This window comes from Eptatretus burgeri, chromosome 1 (assembly GCF_056783735.1).
Source record: "Eptatretus burgeri isolate ZD-2024b chromosome 1, Ebu_testis_v1, whole genome shotgun sequence".
Taxonomy (NCBI): Eukaryota; Metazoa; Chordata; class Myxini; order Myxiniformes; family Myxinidae; genus Eptatretus; species Eptatretus burgeri.
This window is the reverse complement of record NC_140961.1, coordinates 56,189,778-56,212,827: the sequence shown is the minus strand read 5'-3', so window position 1 is coordinate 56,212,827 and position 23,050 is coordinate 56,189,778. Positions and strand designations below refer to the sequence as shown.

The following is a 23,050-nucleotide window of genomic DNA, read 5'->3' as shown; positions in this document are numbered from 1 at the left end:
TGTTTGTGGTGAGAATGTTGAAGTCATGGAGAGATTAATTTACCTTGGCGGTGATATTCATGTCTCCACATGTTCTGAGCCAGAGGTCAATAAATTTCTGGGTCGAGCCTGGGGAGTCATGGATTCACTGGATCATGAGATGTGGCACTGTTGGTACCTATACAGGATGACGATAGTCCAAGTTTCTAAGCCCTTGGTGTGTCCAGTCTTGCTCTACGGATGTGAGACTTGGACTCTGACCAGCATTCTGAGATGGAGATCCTAACTCCTTCGGTACCAGGTCTCTTTGGAGAATACTTGGCTGTCACTGGTCAGACTTTGTGTCCAATGAGCTGTTGCTAAGAGAGATTCAGATGAGATTTGTTACCTATATAGTCCATGAGCATCACCACCATCTGCTTGATGGGTGCTGCTTGATTTGTTACCACAGCTGCGGCTGTATGGACATGTGGCTCGTTTTCCAAACGCTGATCCTGCTCACCAGATTCTTTCAGCGAGGGAGCCTCATGGGTGGAGAAGACCATCGGGTTGACCACGTGCCTTGTGGTTGCACCCGGTTGATCGGCATCTGAAGGAGATTGGGATTGGCTAAGCATCTGCCTGGGGGATGGCCAGATGGAGGCCCCTCCATTGGAGTACCGGCAGAAAATGGACGCAGCGACGCGCTGCTCTGGTAAAGGCTCCCATACCTAACCTGACCTGATGGTAGATGGGAGTGCTGCAAGGAGAAGTTAGTTTGGTGGAAGGGATATACAAGGGAACGAAGAGGAGAGTTTTGGTTGGTCCGAGGATATCTGAAGAGTTCAGCATGAATTTCAGTTTGAGACAGGGAAGCGCTCTCAGCCCACTCGTTTATCATGGTGATGGAGCTAGTGTGCAGGAAGGTAAACATGAGTGGTATTCTGGGAGGATGTTGTATGCTGACAATTTGTCTGTTGTGGTGGAGAGTGGGTGGAAGATGCAGAAAGTGCTGGTGGATTGGAATGAGCCATTTGAGAAACATGGGTTCCTGATTGTATTTTTCTCCATTGATGAGACACTTGTGTGTAAATAGGAGATGGGAGTTCCACCGTGCAGTTTTGTTATTGTCAGTGACTAGCGAACGTCCCACTTACGGTATCGCTCTGCCGTTCTAGATTGACAGTTGTGGGGCGTTGAGAGCACGGTTCCCTAACGGGGGAGATTAATTGAATGGGAAGGTAGCACGGGAAATGGACGTGAGGACTCCACCGAAATTAATCATCTCAGACAGCATCCGTGGCTGCCTAGCAACCCATCCTGCCGTGCAGTTATTTGCGGCTCCTCGGCTTTCGGGTCAAGGGTCGGGAAGCAGGTCCGAAAAGCCCCTCTCGACCCTGACTGGCGAACCCAAAACAATTCTGTATGTTTGTTCCACTCTAAGCCTGTTGTTTTGCTTATTAGTTAGGGTGGCTGGCTTGGGATCTTAAGGTCTGGAGTTCAAGCCCTGTTGGCCACTGAATTAACACCAGGTGGGGTTGATTCAACCTGTCATCCTTCCAACGTCAGTGAAATGAATTCCAGTGTTCTGGTAGGTAGAGGAACACAGCATTAGCGGCATCGTTGCACCTCAACAAAATGATAGCTACCTGGCAGCCAAGCTGCTGTACGCAAGAAGTTCCACTCTCGGATCATTCATCTCTCCACGACTCACCATTCCACCTGATTATTGTAATTTGTAATCGATATTGCCGTTTGGTTATTCTTGCAACAGGGTTAGGAATGGAAAACATCAGGCTGTGGTCTCGCACCGGGTCCATGTTGTTCATCTCTCCACGACTCACCATTCCACCTGATTATTGTAATTTGTAATCGATATTGCAACAGGGTTAGGAATGGAAAACATCGGCTGTGGTCTCGCACCGGGTCCATGTTGTACATCTTTCCGCTGCTCCCGTTAGGGGTCGCCACAGCGGATCATCCGTTATGATCCACATACTGATTTGGCATAGGTTTTACGCCGGATGCCCTTCCTGATGCAACCCTGGTCGACTCTTACGACACAGGGATAAGGATTGGGTTTCGCCATGATTCCGGGCTGCTCTACACCCTCTCATAGTGCGGCCCAGTGCAGAGCTCCCGTCCTCATGCGATACTCCAACCCAAGCCTCCGAGTAGTCGGATTACAGGCGCACGCCACTACGCCCGGTATCGCATCGGGTCCATGTCATCGTGGCAATTACCTTTTGATCCTTCCAGTTTATTGTGGGGGCAGATAACAGCAATTTTTGAGAGGAATCGTGCAAATGATGATAGAAGTATCAAATTTGGCACATTTGTTCTCCAGGGGATTCTAATCAAATCTGCCTGATTGGCCATTTGAAAATCCAAATTTCGCAAAAATTTGAAAAAAAAAAAAAAAACTTCGAAAAAGTCAAGATCACGAATCGATGTTGGATGCTGGCTGAGATTGGTGAATGTTTCAGAAACATCATCAAAGACCTTCCAAGACTGCCATGCAGTTTTCTTCCCTTTACCGCAGAAGGCAGACACGACGTCACATCCAGTGAACGCATGGAAGTATGAGATCCCTCTAGCTTTCTCAGGCCCTATTGCAGAAACTACCTCACGGACTGGAATCCATCGCGCCTTGGCTCCTTGGCCAAAGGCAATCCACATGTTCTCAAGACCTAGTTCCTGTAAGGATGGCAGTACAGATATTGCTATGACTAGTACGTCGGTGTCATTAGCCTTAATGATAATGGACTTGCTAACAACCGTCGTTGCATCCCTGGCGTGTACAAATATTCGAGTGTCAGCTTCTTCATGACAACATGGAGACACAGCATCCAGTGACTTCCTTGTGTTGCTAATGGCATCTTCTCATTTTGTGACAATGACCGTGCTTGTCGTCTGTGCTTCACACATCTTTTCCGCAAGGAAGTGAAACAGCTGTCTTGTTGCCGTCATCTCGAAGAAAGCTTCTCCAGTTACTTGGGGTCTTACTGGTTCCTGTCGCTCTTCTTCTGATTCCTTGCCCCCTTTTAGACCTTGCCTCGGATTTAAGACTTGACTTCTTGTACACATCAAACACTACGTCCACCCTCTCGTACCTGGCACCATAGGATTCCACCTTTGGGATAATTTCTTTGGCATAGTCATCAAATATCTTTGAAGTGCGTGGAGGTAGGGCATTGATAAGTGCTGAGCCATCAATGATGACTGCATCTCCCCTTGGTTCTCTGTCTGGGATGTTCACTTGCGCTTCAGGAATTTCAGCCAGCTGTGACTTTTTTTTTTAATTTTTCAAAATTTGGATTTTCAAATGGCCAATCGGGCAGATTTGATCAGAAAGCCCTGCAGAACAGAAATGCCAAACTTGATGCTTGTATCATAATTTGCACGATTTTTCTACTATCTACGACACTATTAATGGCTCACGTGAGCAAACATTATATACTTTATACCCGTAAAGATTCTCGGCAAAAATTGATACCTGTTCAGCGTTCAGAATCGGGTAAAATAAAGTTTTGTGAAAGGCGGACCCAATACAATATCTTATATAACGGAGGACGTATCGAACAAGATGTGGAAACACCAAACATCGACACTTAGTCACGCCCACTTAGCCACGCCCACTTAGTCCCGCCCACTTAGTCACGCCCACTTACTCCCGCCCACTTCGCCCAGCCAATCAGCGCGAGCACACCAAGCGTGCTGCACGTGATGCGAGCTCACGTGCTTTCGCTGCCATGGCGGAGGACGCGCTCAGTTCGGGTGAGATGCGGTTTCCTATTTTGATTGCGATCGTTGTTTGCAGTTTCTCACTTTATCTGATTGTCCGTCGCTTTCACTCGGATCTCGTGTTTTTTTTTATACGGTTGGAAAATTGCCGATTGCTTCGGCAACCGTTGCCCTTGTATGTCCGTGCTTCTTCCCAGGCGCCTTGCCGTCCTGCTACCGTGACGTGTACCACGCCGTGTGCCCAGGTAATGAAGAAAAGCTCTCTCCGACAGCCTACCGCACTCTGCTCACAAGCTCCGGCCTCTCATCTTCAGTCCAGAATCAGGTTGACCATTGTGCAGTTTCCTGTTGTGTCTTTTTTGCTTCTTGCTGGTGCTGGTTATCCTTTTCAAGCACATCCTGGCTCCTTGGGTTTCGCCTCGTTTTAGCAGACATCACGGGCTGGCAGGATAGATTCGAGGAAGGTTGTGGACTCTACTTTGAGCTGTCTCGGCTTGGTTCGATTCCCGACCCGACTATCAACCGTCTTCCTTGTGTTTCACAGGGCATTGATGCACAACGTCCTATCGAGAGCTGTTAAACGTTCCCTCGTATTAACTATCACTAGTGGACATTAAAGACACACACACACACACACACACACACACACACACACACACACACACACACACACACACACACACACACACACACACACACACACACACACACGCTGGCAACTTGCTTCCTTGTGCTCTTTGTTGCCATGACTGCATGAGTCACAGCCTTGTTGTCAGTCAGTCGCCTTACCTCCAGGCACTGTGATTGTCTCTCATCTTGCTGATCATCAATTTCTTGTTTATGTGTCCTAACTTGTTTGTCATCACCATTTTTTTTTGCCTGACCTTGGCCACCAGCTCAGCACCATGCATCCATCCACCCACCTTGCTGTCGATTTCCATGTCTTTTTTTTGTAACCTCGCACGGATTACGTATCGCTCTCTGCGATATGCCGCAAGTTTCTCTTCCTTATTGCAAACTGTCCTGCCGTGGGACTTTTTAAAAAATATTTCTGTTTTGCATACTTCCTTATTTCGTTTTTCATGACAATAAACTGCGCTTCATTTATGGTATCGTTCCTTTGTGTCTTTAGCCTTTGTTTACAGGAATTTTACCTTTTGCAATGCACGATAAGTGCTGTAAAATTGGGGCAAAGCATCGCAAAGTCCCTTTCTTCAGAAGTGTCATAAACGCATCTGTGCATTCTATGAATGATAATGTGGTGCCTACCCTCATGGGGATGGTACAGGTACTTACTTAACTGATCACCCACTCCTACCTTATTTCCTTCTCTCGCTCTATCACTAAGTCAATCTCCCCTTTCTTGGGTGTTCACTTTGATTTGTAACTATTCATGTGTTTACACATTTTCTTGTTCCTTATTATCTCAACTCCTTCATTGATGTTTTTCTTACTTCGACACAGATTACGATGTATGTTAACATGGATGAAATCTACAAAGTGTTGATTGAGGAATGCAAACTGCTATGGGAAACGAGGAAAACCTGCCATTTTGGGGGTCTGATAAAAAGAGGGACTCCTGGTAAATGTCAGCTTCTTGCTTCCCACAGTGGTTGGTATCCATCCATCCATCCATCCATTGGGACCATACTCTGTGCAGAATGTTGGTGCTGCCTAAGCAGTCTCCTGGGCTATCGGGCACAATTCTGGACGGGTCGCCACTCCAACACAGGGTACCAGCAAGCTGGCACGCATTTTGCCGACCTCAGAAGGATGACAGGCAGAGTCAACCCCACCTGGTATTAATTCAACAGTCGAGTGGGATTTTAACTCGGGATCCTAGGATCCCAAGCTCACCAACTTAACCATTAAGCCAACACCAGGCAAGTGGTTGGGTATTGTTACGTCTGAGTGGGGGGGGGGGGGTATGCATTCAAAGGGTAATTAGGATGTTTAATTAGGTATGCCATGCTGTTCGAGTTGTACCAGGATCTCGATGTAATAAGTTGCAATTCAGTGGTGATAAGTTGTCTCGTAAATGTGCATTTCTTTAACGGGAAAATGATAATTGTCACGTAATTAGATAGGGAGACAGGTTAGGGTAAGTGTTTATGCGTATCCCTTTTAGTATTCCCTGTAGGCTTGCCGTGACGTAACAGGACGGTGCTGCGGATGGCTCCGCCTCTTGATCACGATTGGCGGAAGGCGACAGGAGAGGGCCAATAAAAGGGTTCCATTGGAAGTGACGAGGACTCGAGTATAAAAACATGCTGATTGGGAAAGGAAGGAGAGTCATAGAGGAGAAAGGGTCTGGTCGAGGCTGTTTGTCTCTGAGCGCGCTCTCTCGTTGCGCTGGTTCGTTCCTGGATTCGTCGTGTCTCGGGGCCTTGCTGTGCCTCGTGCCTCACCTTGGTTGGCTCGGAGTACGGGACCAAACGGCGGGCGGACCTGCCTCCCTCTCCTGCTCGCATCTTGGCGCTAGAACTGGCTCCCTGGCGGTTGTGAGCGGTCTTGGACCTACACCAGGAGGTCGACACCACCAGGAACAGCACCACAGTGGCTGGTTGGAGCTCACAGGCCGGAAACCGCAGTTCTGCGCGGAAGTGCTGACGGAACCTCGGCACCACCGTATCTCCTGCCCCTGACGAGCGCAACGCCAGCTCGTCCGGCACCAATCCAGTGACTGTTACATCGACACCACGGGCAAGCCTGACCACTAGGTACATTGTGTGTGTGTGTGTGTGTGTGTGTGTGTGTGTGTGTGTGTGTGTGTGTGTGTGTGTGTGTGTGTGTGTGTGTGTGTGTGTACGTACCTGGCACCTTAGAGGGTTTGAGATTTGTATATCCATTGGAATTGTTTGTGTTTCCCCCATGCCCGAACCCACACCACCTCCCGTCGAATCGCCCACGGATCCCTCCTCTTGCCGAGTCTTATTATCGTTCTGGTTAGAGAAATAAACATTATTAACTCGGTGAAAAGCGACTCGTGCCACCTTCCTCGTCCCGTTTGCTGTAGAGCGATTAAAACCGCCATCCTCGGGTTATAAAAAATACACCGTCTCCATCGTTTCGGCTCATTCTACGTTGGCGGGACTGTTCAAGTCCCGTGAACGTCACAGTATGTACTTTCATCAACCTCCTTTTGATTTCATCTGGCATTGTTCTACCCATGCACCGGTGCTTATTGACACTATGCCTTCACCAGCCAGTCTGGTTTTATAAAAAAACACACACACACACACACACACTGACCTCGGCTGTGTCTGTGCATCCATTGGAGATTGGGGGAGTGCTCGTCATACTCCACATGTTTCAATTTGCCCGCCGATCACATCATGTACCTTGTGGTTGAATGGTGCATCAGCAGGAGCAATCGTATAGGTGGCAGACGGACGGTTACTTTGTGCGAATTATGCGGTTTTACTGTGTGAGACATAATCCACGGTGATGCTTCCCATAACAGGTGAGTCTAATGTATAAACAACAGACGTGATCATCATTGATTTGATATTTATCGGTATGCCATCTTGATGAGGGCAAATAAGCCGTAAATCTGGATCGGCGGCTCCGTTTGATGTTTAACTGATGTTGACCATATAATCTTTCCTTGACAGAGTCTTCGGGCTGAAGCCTCTGTGTTGAAAGTGAAGCTTTGCTGTTGGACTATATAATGTGCACACACACACACACACACACACACACACACACACACACACATATATATATATATATATATATATATATATATATATATATATATATATATATATATATATATATATATATATATATATATATATATATATAATACACACACATGAAAAACGAAGACCATGATAATCCCAGTGCTACACACCCCCTCAGTTGCCGGAGGGTGTGTGTAGCATTGGGATTCTCATGTATGTACTATTTGTGAATGTCTTCATAGCTATGGAGGAACACTGGGAAGGGTTTGAAATAGCAAAGGGCTTACCTTGGGTAGCCTTTCATGGTTGCTTTATGCAGCTTCTTCGGCTGGAAGATCATGGGAGGAGTCGATTTATTTACATAATCTGAGCCACCTGGGTTTGATTTGGTGATAACTAATTGGTTGTTCTTTCCATTCACAGGTGAGAGATGTGGGTGGGTTTTTGTTTTTCATTTTGATGTTTACACGTGGTACAATCGAAGGAGCATCGTTGGTATGCATTTCTTTGCACTGTTGCTGATGCCTTTCCAACAAGTAATGAAGCCGGTTTGGCAGCTGAGGGGGTGTGTAGCCTTGGGATTCTCATGTGTCTACTATTTGTGAATATCTTTACAGCTGTGGAGGAATCCTGGGAAGGGTTTGAAACAGCAAAGGGTTTACCTTGAGTAGCCTTTCATGGTTGATTTACGCAGCTTCTTTGGCTAGAAGAGTTTGGGAGGCACATATACATGTTTTTGACCACCAGAGATGTTCCGGGGTACACCATGAGTACAACCACCGGGTTTCCACTCATAACATCCAGCGGTTTTATTTTTTGGATATTGTCAACGCTCATGGAAGAGCTAGAACACAGAATAAAAGGAACAGTAAAACAAGGGGGAAAATGCCAACAGCAGGGCCGAGGGACAAAATAGATGGAGTCGGACAACAAGGGATGCAGATAACAATGAGAGGTTGAAGAAGATGCAGGGTGGGTAATATGGATACAGGAGCAAACTCTTAGGAAGGAAAAACAACATTTTGGGAGGGGGAGTGTAACGAGGGTAGAAAAGATCATGGTTTTGGATTGGGGATGATCTGAGGTGGTGGTGAACAGCTATTTTGAAGATCTGGAGGGAAGAATGAAATTGAAGAGAATGTCGAAGTTGGTTGCACAGGCAGAAAAAAAAGAGAAACTAATTCGTGGAGGTGAGCAGTGATCCCAGATTTCGGTAGTTTCGCCGGAAGGGGGTTGATTGTGGACCGTGTGTGCCCTGTAGAAACATTGGAGGGACAAAAAACGGAAAGAACAGATTATGCAAGACCAGAAAGGAGGCGGTAGAAGACAAACCACCGACCTGTCTGTGATGGCAAAGTGATATAGGTCCACAGCCTCAGCTTCATTGCGAAAGATTCCAATAATCTTGAAGGCTTTGGTTTCCACGACGTCAAGCTGAGCAAGGTGTGAAACAGGGGCACCAGCCCAAAGGGGAGAGCAGTCCTCCATCAAGCTGCAGAGGAATGTCTTGGAGGTGAAAAGGAGACCAAGTGTGCCAAGTAAGGACTTTGCATGATGGAGGATGCCCAGTTTGGACGCCAACTTTGAAATGTGGTTTCCCAAGAAAGATCAAGGCTGATCGTGAGACCCAAGAGTTTGAGTGGCCGAATTTTGTTAAGGGAATTGTTTAAAAAAATAGAGAGGAGGGTTTGATAGATGGTCCTTGGAGAGGGAGACAGAGGGAGACATTTCCAAGTGTTTGATCAGCTGCAGCCTGACTAGTTGCAGGATGAGGGATGTTACGGTAGAGCGTGGAGTCATCAGCACATAAAGGGGATTTTCCAGAAATTCAGAGAGATTATTTACGAAGATCAGGAATAGGACTGGGCCCAGAAAACTGCCTTGGGGCACTCCAGTCTTGACAGGAAGAAGAGATGAAGCTATTCCATTGAGAGCCATATGTTTGCTATGAGAGTTGGAGGAAGTCGATAAGCTGAAAGTGGAGTTGGCTTTGGATTCCATAGGCTGAGTGTTTTGGGAGCAGGGTTGGATGCCAAACTGTATAAATAGCTCGTGATATGTCTAGAGAGATGGCCTTGATCTGATGTCTGACATTGAGGGCCTCCATCCATTGTTGGGAGAGTAGGAACAGTCTGTCCAAAGTAGAATAACCTGGTCTGAATCCGAATCCGAATTGATGATCTGTGATGGGGTCATTGGAGAAAAGGACGGATTTTATGTCAACTGTGATGATGGATTTCCATGACCTTGCCGATGATTGGAAGCAAGCTGATAGGTCAGTAAATGGACAGTTTAGGAGTGTCTATAAGACAGACGGACAGACAGACAGACGTGGCTAGTTTTGTATAATGTTTATACATATACATCTACACACACACACACACACACACACAAACATGCAAATATGTCCCTACCTCTCAACCCATATCCCCAAATATTGTTGGCTTGTATTTCTCATATATCCACACAAGTTTTATGTTTATTTGCGATATATAGGTGAATATGCTTCTGAGGGGTCAAATTAACATTGTATGCATGTCTGTTTGAAACAATTGTCGTCTTGGAGTACAGTGGGAGCTGAAAAAATTCTGTAAATCTTGACAAGTCAGCCTTGCTTCTACAATCGTGTTTCATTTTGATTTGCCAGTCAAGAATGAACTCGTTTAGAATTGAGGATTAACAAAGCTGCCACATTGGCCAGGTTTAGTTCCCTCTGGATTGGGAGTGCCTCAACATCCTGAATATCATCACATGATGTGTAAGATTTATTTTACATCTTGTCTCCAGTCGAGCAGACAAGATAACATCTCAAATCATGGAAATGGTGGTAATGTCTGTCCATCAGGGAAAAATAATGTCCATTTTGACTATTACTCCTGACTGCCGCATGATAGGAAATTCCATGCTCTTTCCTAAACGTGTCTTTACAGTACAGAACTCCTGATATGTAATTTCTAGACTCAGAATCGTCACACAAATGCAGTCACAGCTACTTCCTGTATCACAAAGTTTTCAAACCTGTGCAACCAAAGAAAGGATGTGAGTGCCAATTGTGATGGTTTTGACACCACAAATTAGGGAACATGGCAGTATCGAGTTTGGTACACCAAGCTTTTAGTCATCAAGCATATTTTGTCTTCTCTTGACTTGCCTGATATGGTGTTTGGGGTAGTTACTTTACCAGGAATTTAGGATTTTGACAAAAATGAGCCTTGATCACATGATTTATTGTAATAATGCATGTTCCCTTATGAAGAGCTTCAATGCAAGAGGAGGCCATTTTGCCTACCAAAGCCTGCACTAGTCGTGTCAACTTATAGTTGTTTGTCCATGCTCTTATCCTTTGTAAATGCTCAACATCAAGTAAGGAAGCAGCACATACCATTTTTATATCTTTGATGTGGCTCTGCCGTGGTTTGAGCCACCGACCCCCAAGACTCGGAGTGGATGCTCCAACCATTATGCCACTGAGTATACATCATCTTTGGGACATGTCATGATGGCTGCCTCGAGCTTCTTAACTTCCTTGGATGGGCACACCGCTTTGGTCCTGCTTAACCTTGCTCTGCCATTGCGAAACCCCTTTAACTAGCTTATGGAGATGATACATTTTTACAATCTTCAGCATCTTCTCCTCCTCTTCCCGTCATGAGGGGTGAGGTCTGATGGCACCAAGCTTCTGTCCTGCCTCAACCACGATACTCCTCCACCTCACTCTGTCCTCAACTAACTCTCTCCACTCTCCAACCACCCCTACCTTTACTGATATCCCTCCTCACACAATCCTCCCATCTCAAGCATGGTCTTCCTCTTTTATTCCGACATTGCTCACTCAACCTATCCACTATTTTTGCCATTCTCTCTTTTTTTTTTTTTTTTTGTATACCTTGGTCGAGGCTCGTATGAGAGCAAACACACAACTCACAGCAAGGAGGCATGAGACAAGAGGGGCGGGAGTTGAAGGGACAAAACAGTGGGGAACAGACACATTAGGTGAACTGTGGAAGGGAGAGCGATGGGGATGGGACGGGGAACATGGCGAAGAGAAGATGGACATTTCAGGGACTTTCAGGAAGGAAAGCAGGAGAAATGAAGGAAGTGGGCTTGGGTGGATTATCGGGGGTAGAAAAGATCGAGGATTTGGATGGGGGAAGATAAGAGGTGGTGGTGAACAGCTGTTTTGAAAGCCTGGAGGGAAGAATGGGAAAGAATAGAGTGAGGAAGTTTATTCCAAAGGCGGGCAAAAAGAGGAATGAAAGAGTGAAGATGAGCAGTGATTCGTGATTTTGGTAGTTTTACCAGAAGGGGGTTGTTGGCGGACCTTGAGCGCCCTGTGGAAATGTGGTGGGGACAAATCGCAGAGAGAGCAGGGGGGGGCAAGGCTGGAGAGGAGTCGGTAGAAGACAGAAAGACCACCGAACAACCTGCGGTGATTGAGTGAGAGGCCCAAAGACTCTGCTTCATTGCGGGAGATGCCAATGATCTTAAATGCCCTGGTTTCGACAGCGTGAAGCCGAGAAAGGTGGGAGGCAGGAGCACCAGCCCAGAGGGGAGAGCAGTACTCCATCAGGCTACGGACAAAAGCTTTGTAAGTGGTCAGGAGCTCAAGAGGGCCGAGGAAGGACTTAGCACGACGGAGGATTCCCAGTCGGCGACTGGCTTTTGAGGCGAGGTTGGAAATGTGACTTTCCCAGGAAAGGTCATGGCAGATAGTGAGACCTAGAAGCTTGAAAGAAAAGACTTCTTCCAGAGGATTGTTGAGAAAGTGGATTACGGGGTTTTGTAAATGGTCCTTTCGAAGAGACATAGTGAGAGTGTGAGATTTGTCTGGATTGAAAGACATGTTCCACGTGTTGGACCAGTTTGTGATTTTATCCAGATCTGCAGTGAGTGAAGAAGCTGCTGCTTGCCGGTCTGAGGGATGACAGATGGTACGGCAGAGGGTGGAGTCGTCGGCAAAGAGAAATAGAGGATTTTCCAGAGAGTCCGAGAGATCATTGATGAAAACCAGAAAAAGAACAGGGCCCAGAACGCTACCTTGAGGAACTCCAGCCTGCACAGGAAGAGGGGATGAAAGAACTCCATTTAGGGCCACACGTTGACTGCGACGGGAGAGGAAGTCTGCGAGCCATGAGTGGAGATGGCCTTGAATACCATGGGAAGAGAGTTTGGTGAGTAGGGCAGGGTGCCAGACTGTGTCAAAAGCACGTGATATGTCCAGGGATACGGCTCGGATTTCCTGCCTGGCATTGAGGACCTCCATCCATTGATGGGAGAGCAGAAGCAGCATATCTAGGGTAGAATGACCTGGTCTGAAACCAAATTGATGATTGGAAATCAAGCCATTGGAGAAGAGGAAGGATTTCATATCTGAGGCGATGATGGATTCCATCACCTTGCTGATGATTGGGAGAAGGCTGATTGGTCTGTAGTTATAGGGATCTGTTTTTGCACCTTTTTTATGCAGGGCAGTGATGTTAGCAGATGGCAGATGACCTTGGGCAAATGAGAGGGTGAGCAAGAGCAGAAGAGCAGGCTTTGAGGACACGTGGGCTGATGCCGTCTGGACCGGTTGCAGAATCTGACTCGAGGTTTGAGAGCAAGCTCTCCACCTTGTCAGGAGAAAAGGATACAGAGTCCAGGGACAGTTGGGTGCGACTGGGTAAAGTGGGTAGAGATAGTGATGGGTTTAGGACACAAGATTTAGCTGCAAACACCGAGTTTAGACATTCAGCTTTATCACGTGTGGAATCAGCAGTGCGGCCATTTGAGGTAAGGGAGGGGATGGAGGGGGAACAATCACCAGAAACAGATTTGATTAAACGCCACCAGGATTTTGAGGAGGGAGAGAGGTTTGAGAGTTCAGACTTGAGATGAGAAAGATGTTGTTTTCTGGCTCTCCTGAGGGTAGATACACACTTGTTCCGAGCTTTGTGGAAAGAACTGAGATTGCCCTCAGTTGGGTTTGCTTTCCATGAGGCAAAGGCAAGTTGTTTCAGGACAACTGCCTCGCCACAAGCTTCAGTAAACCAAGGGCGGGAGGAAGGGTAAGACAACTGAACACGAGAGGGGATAAATCTGTGCATGAGGGAGAGCAAGTTCTTTGAAAGAATTCCCAGGATGAGTTGATGTTTGAGAAAGTAGTGATAGGAGACCAGTCTGCAAGTTTGATGGCTGCTCGGAGACCCTGCCAGTCGGCTTGAGTGAAATGCCAGACTCGACGGCGGTGAGGTGGTTCTCTGATAACAGCCAGAGAGATGTCCACTTTGACAAGGACGTGGTCAGAAGAACCAATTGGAGCGAAGGAAGAGCAGCAGATATTGTCAGGGAAATTTGTCAAAATCAGGTCCAGAAGAGATGGAGTACCATTGGTTGAGATCCGGGTCGGGAAGTTGACCGATTGAGTCAGTCCCAATGAGTCGCAGAAAGCTTTTGCTGAGGTGCCATGACAGGTGAGAGAGGTATCCACACCTAGCCAACTGGCGTGATGACAATTGAAGTCACCACATAAGAGGAAGAGAGAGTTTGGATGAGAAGATAGAAGATGGTCCATGTTTTCGGATAGTGAGGTGTAGATGGAGTCATCACTGTTCGGTGGACGGTACAGTACACATATAAACATGAGGTGGGAGTGGAGGGAAGCCGAAGCCAGAGGTATTCCTGGGGGTGTGGGGGAGTGAGAGCAGTGCATGGAGAGTGAGGAATAGAGTCTTTGATGAAGAGAGCAACACCTCCACCAGGACGAGGCTCAGGTCTGTCATACCGTAAGAGGGAGTAGCCAGGGAGAGATACTTGGGAGTCAGACACGTCTTGGGAGAGGAAAGTTTCTGTTAGGCAGATAATGTCTGGTTTGTCAGTGGCAACCTGTATGGAAAGATCTGAAAGGTTTGAGCGAAGGCCCCGGATATTTGAGGTCCACACTTTTAATGAAGAGGAAGGGGAGGAGGCTTTGGGTGCAGGAGGTGGAGGGGGAAGGGGAGGGTAGGACAAGGGACGAGGGGGGCAGGCAACGAGGGTTACTGAATGAGTGTGGGGTATTGCAGAACAGCGAGGGGAGGGGGCCAAATGAGGAGGAGAAAAGGCTCTGTGGTGCTGGGGGAGAGGGGGGACAAGAGACAAGGAAGAAGGCAGTTGAGGATTTGAGGAGGTGTAGTGAAGAGATGGAAGTGAGAGGGCAGTGGAGGGAGGCAGGTTGGTGGATGAGAGGGGGGGGGAAACTTTGAGAAGGAAGAGTGAGGGGGATGAAAGGTGGGAGAAAGGTGAGGGGGGATTTTTGAGAGAGGTGAGAGGGAGGCTTGGAGGGAGAAGAGTGGGATGGTTGCTTTGAGAGTGAGAGTGAGGGGTGAGGGGGGTGAGTTGGCACTGAAGTTGGAAAAAAAGAATGGTTGATGGAAAGCGAGCATCCATGGCAAACTGTGGTTTTTAAAAGTTTTAGGTCAGAGATGCGATTTAACACAATTCTTGATGGATGCAATGAAGGCGAATTCAGAGGATGGAGAGAAGAAGCGCTGTAATAGTTGGATTTTTTAGGCAAGGAATGAAGGAGAGGTCGAAATGAGAGCAGTCTGTTAAAATAGCAGAAGAGTAGTGCATTGTGAAACAGTAAAGAGTACCACATGTGTGAGAGAGGAAGATGAAGCATTATAAGATCGTTTTTGTAGTTAAAAATAATGTATGAGAGAGTTCAACAGATTAGGTCATGGAAGTGTAAAAAAAAAAAAATCGAGGAAGAAGACGAGGAGGAAGTTAAGAGGAAGAAGAAGCAGAATCGGGAGAAGGTGAGCGTGTTGTTGTTGTTGTTGTTGGGTATTTTTTAATTTTTTTATTTTTATTTTTTATTTTTATTTTTTGAGATAAGAAAGAGATTAGTTGGGAGAATGGGGGATGTTTGGAAAGTGGGGAGGATCAAAATTGAATTGATCAAAATCTTCCCCCATCCACACCAAGTGTCCAGCCCATCTCAGCCGGCATTTCACCAATCTCCCTGTCAAACTCACCTGCACACCAATCTCTTCCCTCAGTTCATCCATCTTCCTTCCACCGACCTTCTTCATTCCTGCAATCCTCCTGACCCAGTTGTTCTTGCAAACCTTCAGTGCCACCGTCTCCAGACCATAATGGTCGGCCAGCATGACACACATCAGAACCTTCCCCTTCAATTTTCTTTATCTTTCTGTCTCCCTTCACCCTCCTCCACACATTCACACCCACCTGAATCTTCCTGCGCACATCTGCCTCCATCTTACCATCACCAGCCACTGTTCCTCCCAGATACTCAAACCTGTCTGATCTCCTTCCCCTCTGTTGCCTGACCCACATCAGTTCAGTCTTCTCCATAATCTTATTCAGCCCATGCTTCTCAAATGCATCCTTCCACTCCCCCAGTATTTCCTACATCTCCCGCCAACTCTCTGCCCAAACAGCCAGATCCTCCGCATGCAGCATCCTCCCCAAACTCCCCCTCAAGCTCTCCTTACCAGCTCCATCACCATGATAAACTTGAGTTCCTCAAACTGATGTTAATGCTGAACTCCTCGCACATCGCAGGACCAACCAAAACTCTTACCTTCCTTCTCTTGTACATCCCTTCCACAAACCTCACTTCTGCTTCTGGCATTCCCATTCATCTCGGTGTCGCCATCACCATCTCTCTTGGAACAGTTTCGTGCATAGGGCTTCCCAAGGTCCACAAATCCCAATGCCATCTCACCTTCCACCTCCAACATCTTCTCCACCAGCTGTCTTAGCATGAACATCCCATCCATCATCCCCCTACCCTTTCTAAACCCCTGCTGCTTTTCTCCGATCTCCAGCTCCACACTCTTACTTATCCTCTCATTCAGAATCCTCTCCAGCACCTTCATTACATGACTTGGGAGTGTAATGCCCCGTACTTCCCCGGATGTTGAACATCGCTCTTACCCTTCCATATCGGAAGAATTAACCCTGCCCTCCACTCCTCTGGAATTGAACCCTCTTTCATACACATGTTCAACAGCCTCTTTGTCCAATTGATTCTGACTTCCAACTGCAATTATCACCTCTGTGCACACCTCATCAATGCCTGGGGCTCTTCCCTTCTTCATACTCTTTGATGCGGTCCTCACGTTCTACTTTGTGATCTCCACCAACTCCACTTTCTCCTCTACAAAACACGATAGCTCCAGCTTGCCGTTGCTTCCTTCCCGGTTCAACAGCTCTTTGAAATATCCTTCCCACAACTTCAATACTGCCCCCCCCCTCTCTGTCACTAGCCTCCCACCACCATCCTTAATCACCACCCTCCCCCAACCCCCTTCATGCCCGACCATCCTCATCCCTGTCATGAGCCATTTTATATATCATCTGCCTCCCACCATCCTCTTCCACCTTATTGTGCACCTCCTCTTCCATACTTTGCGTAAATTTTCTTATCTTGGAAAATATATTTTCTACCTTTTCTATAAAGAGCCTCATTTCTAAAATTTCCTTGAGCCGAAAGCAATATGATGAATGAATAAGCCTTCACACATGTATCTGCTACCAGAGATCAGCAGGGGTACGTGTGGTTTTATTGTCGTTGTATAACAAGCCTTGAGCGAAGCAAAGAGTGTAGAGGGGGGCTAAGCAATTGGTTCATGTCCGTCCGTCCGTCCGCCCGTCTTATCAGTTTATGGCTGTCAGGTTTTGATCGAGGAACAACGTATTTAACCCTTAGATGCATAAGTGGGTCAAAATGACCCAGTTTGGCTGTTTTCTTGCAATATGTTTTTGCACTCATGCATCTAAGGGTTAAATTGAAGTTTATATTTTGAACACGTATTGAAACGTGAAAAGGAAGACAAGTTCGCTGTTTTGCAGTACTTTGGCTCTGAATTTGTCCCGACCACAGACGTACAGAGAGGAGTTGGATAATTATTTTACTCTGTCTGTCTGGCTGGAAGTCAAACAAAATTGAAAATCATTCCAAACAGGAAACTTACTGTTTTTTAATTACGTTATCAAGGCTACAAACATCAGGCATGAACAACTCGTATAACGTGTTGGATTAGGGTGACGTTTATATACCCTGGGTACCCCGGGGAAAAATGGTGGTAAAACCGTTAATCAATTAATTTATACACCTTTAAATCTCTATAAACCTTTTACTTAAATTTAATTACATACTTGAACACTGTATAACACAAATGGCCTTAATATCTTCCAAGAACCGTGTGTGTGTGTGTGTGTGTGTGTGTGTGTGTGTGTGTGTGTGTGTGTGTGTGTGTGTGTGTGTGTGTGTGTGTGTGTGTGTGTGTGTGTGTGTGTCATGTGTAAGGGTACAGTATCAGGGTGAATAAGGGGCCTCCGATTATGGCTATGTACGATGCTGATTGATTCTGCGTTCTATGGTGATCAATAAAGCCTCCATCTCCCGATCTGTGACTCAATGTTGTTAAATGTTCGAATCCGATGTGTAAGACTGCTTCAGTCGCGCTAAACTTCCGGATTAAAAAAAAAAAAACCACGTTATTTGTTGACATTGACGTGCTGTCTATACTTGAACACTGTGTGAGGTATCATGTTCTATGAACTCGAGTTACCTCTGCCACCAAAGGTGAAGGAGGTTATGTTTTCACCCCTTTCTCTCTGTTTGTGTACTGGATATCTCAAAAAGTTGTGGACCTGATCCGGATGAAATTTTGTGGATAGGTTTGGTGTTTGATAAGGAAGAATTGATTCGATTTTGATGAAGATCCGGATCTGGATCCGACGACTAGAATTGTTAAAGTGATTCTTCACCATTGAGAGATAGGACCAAAAACGATATATAGCACGATATCTCAAAAAGTTGTTGATGCATTCGGATGAAACTTGGTGGACACGTTGGGTGTATGAGACAGAAGAATTGATTTGTTTTTGGTGACGATCTGAATCTGGATCTGGATATGAGGATTATTTAATTTTTGAAGTGATTCTTCACCATTGAGAGATTTGGCCAAAAATGATACAGTACTGTGTAGCATGATATTTCAAAAATGTATTGGGCCCGATATGTTCTCGTGGATCAGGCATTACGTGGCGGAGGGATGCACTCTTCCAAGTGCCCTTCTAGTTCGTTATATTTTACTCCTCCTGGAATCGGTTTTTCATGGGATGGAGATTGAACCCGCTTGCACTACTCGCATTGTGTGTCCCCTCATTCTTTCAAATGTTGTCATTGTTTCTAAGCCCATAATTGGTGTTTCAAAGCACCCTGCAGACCTTACCTTCTGATTTAACAATATGTACCTGGAATTGTTTCTTGTCGAAATATTTGTTGTTCCACGACATCCAACGGGAAACGACCACTGATGAAAGTCTTGTGCACAGCTGTTCTTGCACAGTGCTCCATGGAATGCTTGGCTTTGCCAAACTGCAGTGATGCTTACCCCCCATTCCTGCCTCTTCCCCATCCATTACCATCCGACGTGCTTGCTTTCATTGGCAGCCGATAGAGCACGATCAAGAGGAACGAGTAGGAAATTGCTAAATCGTGTTGCTGTTTTGGCTGGAGAGTGAAATTGAAGCATAAGGTTAAAGAGGCATGTCAACAAGAACGCAAGAAAGTGGCAGAAACTGCATTGTCCCATTGCGCATCCCAAGTAATGCTTCATGGTACGTGCAGCTGAAATTGCTCAATTTGTGAAGGAGTGTGCGTATGATTTATGTATCGCTTTGGTTTTCATGTTCTCGTTGATCATTGACACGAAGAGCTTTGTCTCTTGACCTCATGCCCTGGAATGTCCGTCTTGGATGTAAAACTGCTGCAGTTGGCAATCCTGCAATTTTCTCGTGCTCCGTTCCCAATCTCTCATCATGCAGTGTTCACATTTCACAAAATGACTTTCCTGTTGTTTTTACTTGCACAATAACAAGCCATTCCACATTCCAGGCATGTTTAGTAAAAAGTAAGGGGTGACTTTTCCTCTCACTAAATCTAGTGGCTGACAAAACAAGTAGGTTTGCATATGTTTGTATTTCCTGTCCTTTACAAAGTGAACCATCCACGTGACGTAAGAAAATGATTGGGATATTATATTGAAGATTGATCAGTGGTGAGACTTCAACTGAATGCTGCAGTTGAGGACTATCGCCACAAAAAAAACTTCCTCACCTCATTTGGCTGTGGCTATGATTCCAAAAAGCAAACAATTCCCATAGCATATGCGTCAGTGGAAGGGATTGATGTTGATGAAAACATTTGGACCCAATATGTTATCTTCAAAGAACATTTATTGCTGGGAGATGTGTGCAATAAAATGCATTCTGGAATCTTTTTTTTTTTATTTTTGTTAAAGATATATTTTTTACATCTGCTGGAAATAGTGTCACGCATACCATAGGCTACACCAGTGATCTTCACTGTCGTTTTAGAGCGGGAGGGGGCACTTTTGCCGATAAGACGACAGTGTGATGCCGCCATATCGCCTGCAGGACTCCATAATGGCTGCTATTCGGCCCCATCTCCACATACTCTTCTTCGTTGTGGTTAACTGGGCTGCAAGCATAATTGTTTGTACACTGCAACCATATCCTGATGTTGTGATGTTACTTTTATGCTCCGCATTGGAACACTCATTTGAAACCATTGGGTCAATTTGATAGCATTTATGGCAGATTAGAATGGGGCGGTTTCACATTTGTGTATTATCGGCCGCACATTAGGGGCCGGACTTTAGGCCACCAGGGGCCACCAGTGGCTCGCAAGACCGTGCAGTGAAGAACAGAGGGTTACACGGATGTCAATGGGCATAAAAGTGTTAACTTCGCATTGTATCAATGCACTGCTTAACAGACATGAGTAAAGGATTTGTGATTGTCTTCCTCATCATGTTTAAATAGATAAATTGTAACATTGTTTTTGTGGTTTTTTTTTTTTACCCCTCAGCCTGAATTGGCTAAGGGGTATTGTCGTCATAGGCGTTGTCCGGGCGTCTGTCAACTTTTGGTTTCCGTCAATTTCGAGGAGAACGCCTTGTCCGATTAAATCCATTTTTGCAGTGTGTGTTGGAGCTGGGTAGAGGAAGGTTCGTTTCGATAATCAGTGCGATGCGATATCCAATATGGTGGCTTGGGCAGCCATCTTGAATTTGGTTTCCGGACAATAACTTGAGAACGGCTTCACACATTGATTTTATTCTGGCGAGGTATAATGGGGTTGAGTAGAGGAAGGTTCCTTTCCAAAATGGGCATGCTGCGATTTTTAATATGGCCACCATCTTGAAATTTGTTTGTGTCAAGGGGCTGAGGGGTTACGCCTGCTTTGCGGAGCTATTTTTATTTATTTATTTTTTTAAAGATTCTGGGGAAGGTTTTATTGAAAATTATTGTCACGTGTAAAACATTTTGTGTTGAAATCTGTATGACCAATTTTGGGTAAAAAGGTTGCATTCCCCTTCCTGTGTGTTCAGATTATTGAAGTACTGAAGATATCTCAAGGATCAGTGTCACGTATTGACTTGTACCGAACTTTCGCCCTCATTGCATTTGCCCAACAAGGACATCCCCTATCTCCCCACCTGCTTGAGGTGCCGGCAAAGGGTGAGTGTGGAAATGCAGTCTCTCTACTTATCTTTCCCTTGGTTTGATTTGTGTACAAGACCGGTTGTTTAATATTGAGCTCTTGCCCCCATTGGCAGACTGCCTTTTTGAGTGGCTGTCTATTAATGGTCAGTCGCTTTTTTGTCTTTAGTTCTCCAGTAAGCATGGTGTTCCGTGTTTTCCATATCTAATACAAGAACCTTGAGGAACGACCTACCCAAGTTATTGTAATGTGATGGGAATGATGAAGTATTCATACTGAAGGCACCACCAAGTAGTATAGCTGCCCATTAGGGGCAAGGCTTACGTATGATGCCTCGACCACTAAGTGGTCTTTATCAGGACTGTGCAGAAATCATGTGCCAGATGTTAAGTATCCTGTCAAGGGGGAGGGAGGATCATGTAACTGAAATATTGCGGCTTTGCTTAAAATTGAGCACTGAGGTCCTTATTTAGCACTTGGAGACCCCCTTGTAAGAGACACCAGTGGGCCAAAACCGGTGAGCCGAATTTGAATAAAGTATCCGCTATGAATCTGCAAAGTCGGCCGAGTCGTACCAAAGACTTTTGAAATGGTACATGCTGCTTCCTTGCTTGAAACTCCGTATTTAAAAGGATAGAGCACGGAAAAAAAAACCCCAAAGGTCGGAATCCACGAGGGAGGAGGGAAATTCCTCCTTGATTTCCCCACTGAATGTGGAGAGGAAAGCGATGTCATAAAGATGTCACTGGTACCCAGAGGTAAGTGATGTTACTTCCCCCCCACCCCAATCTCAGCAGCTGTGTTTGTGTGAAAGTCCAGTTTGGTGTTGTCTCATCGACAGTAAGTTATTTTTCAACATCGTTAATGTGTCGCTAAAAAGTTTGACGTAAGAAACAACGTTTTTGTAAACAAATTTTCCAATTTAAATTGATGGAAATAACATTTAATGTGTCCCAAGTCGAAATTGTTTTGCACTGAAAACCCTGTTAATGAGTCCATAAAGTATATTTTTGTACATTTACATTCTATAACATCCTAATCATAAAATAAAATCCCTAACAAAAAATAAATAAAGAAAAGCATTATATAAATAACATTAATCGAAGTTTCGTGTTTATTGGTATGTCTGATCAGAAAAACTGGTATAACATGAATTTCTCTTTACACATTTCCCTTAGTTTGGGTAATTAATGTTTGTGAGGGGAGAGCCTGACAAATTAGAGGTGTGGTTGGGTGAATTTTGGTGAGGGCAGCAGTGACGTGTCATTGACATGTTGCAAAAGAGCAACATATTTCCAATTTTAATGTTTTTTTTTTAGCTTGAAACATCAAATTAAAGTTATAAACAAGGTATTAATGTCTGCATTGAGAAATTAACAGATGAATCATGGTTCTTTGCTGTGGGGAAGATCGATGCTTCAGTACTGGCAAAGGCTCCGTTGGGTGCAGCACGGACAATAAGACATCTTGGTCCATGAGTCGTGGTTCTTTGCTGTGGGGAAGATTGATGTTTCAGTACTGGTAAATGCTCCATTTGGCACAGTGCAGATAAGGAGACAGCTTGGTGCATGAATTGTGGTTCCTTGCTGTGGTGAAGATGGATGCTTCAGGAATGGGAAGGCTACGTTCAGTCTGAGAGACTCGCGAGTGGAGATGATGACCGGTAACGGAGGCGTATATGCACGCACACACGTACATGAATCATGATTTACACGTGCACATTAGACCATGGGCCATTCCCAATATTTCTGCTTAGTTTTTGATTTCCGTAGTCTCCTCTTGGGGGCTACCTGAAACCTTTTGATATATATTCCTCATATATATCTAAACCCAAGATCAATTGTTCCCAATATCAAAAAGTGAGTGTTACTAAGAATTTAACCAAAACAAAGAAATACATAAAAAATGGTTGCTATGGTAGTTTTACCCTAGCAACAGAGACATATAGGCATTTTCTGTGGGTTTAAGAGCACTGAAATATATCAAATGGACAGCAGAAATACTTTTAGAGGACTCCTTGCATGAAAACACATCCACAACATTGTTAAATGCTGAGAAGATTGTGTTTTTAGTATCTTTTGACATAATGAAATACAGGAAGTATAAATGGTCAAATAAGCACAGTTTTGAGCAGGTA

General features: G+C 45.4%; 1 protein-coding gene across 4 annotated transcripts in view; it reads left to right on the top strand.

Annotated features, from left to right (window-relative positions):
• The first annotated feature begins 3,613 nt into the window (after positions 1-3,613).
• SNX8 (sorting nexin 8) overlaps positions 3,614-23,050 on the top strand; it is a 69,066-nt gene continuing 49,629 nt past the window's right edge. For 2 of the 4 annotated variants that reach the window (XM_085884973.1, XM_085884963.1), the window contains exons 1-3: positions 3,614-3,735; positions 3,900-4,027; positions 20,801-20,930. In XM_085884973.1, coding sequence (XP_085741099.1) covers positions 3,711-3,735; positions 3,900-4,027; positions 20,801-20,930 — 283 coding nt within the window. In that variant the 5' untranslated portion in view covers positions 3,614-3,710. Of the gene's footprint in view, positions 3,736-3,899; positions 4,028-18,862; positions 19,005-20,800; positions 20,931-22,463; positions 22,577-23,050 lie in introns of those variants that run through there. The other 2 variants (XM_085884979.1, XM_085884988.1) reach the window with 2 other exon arrangements.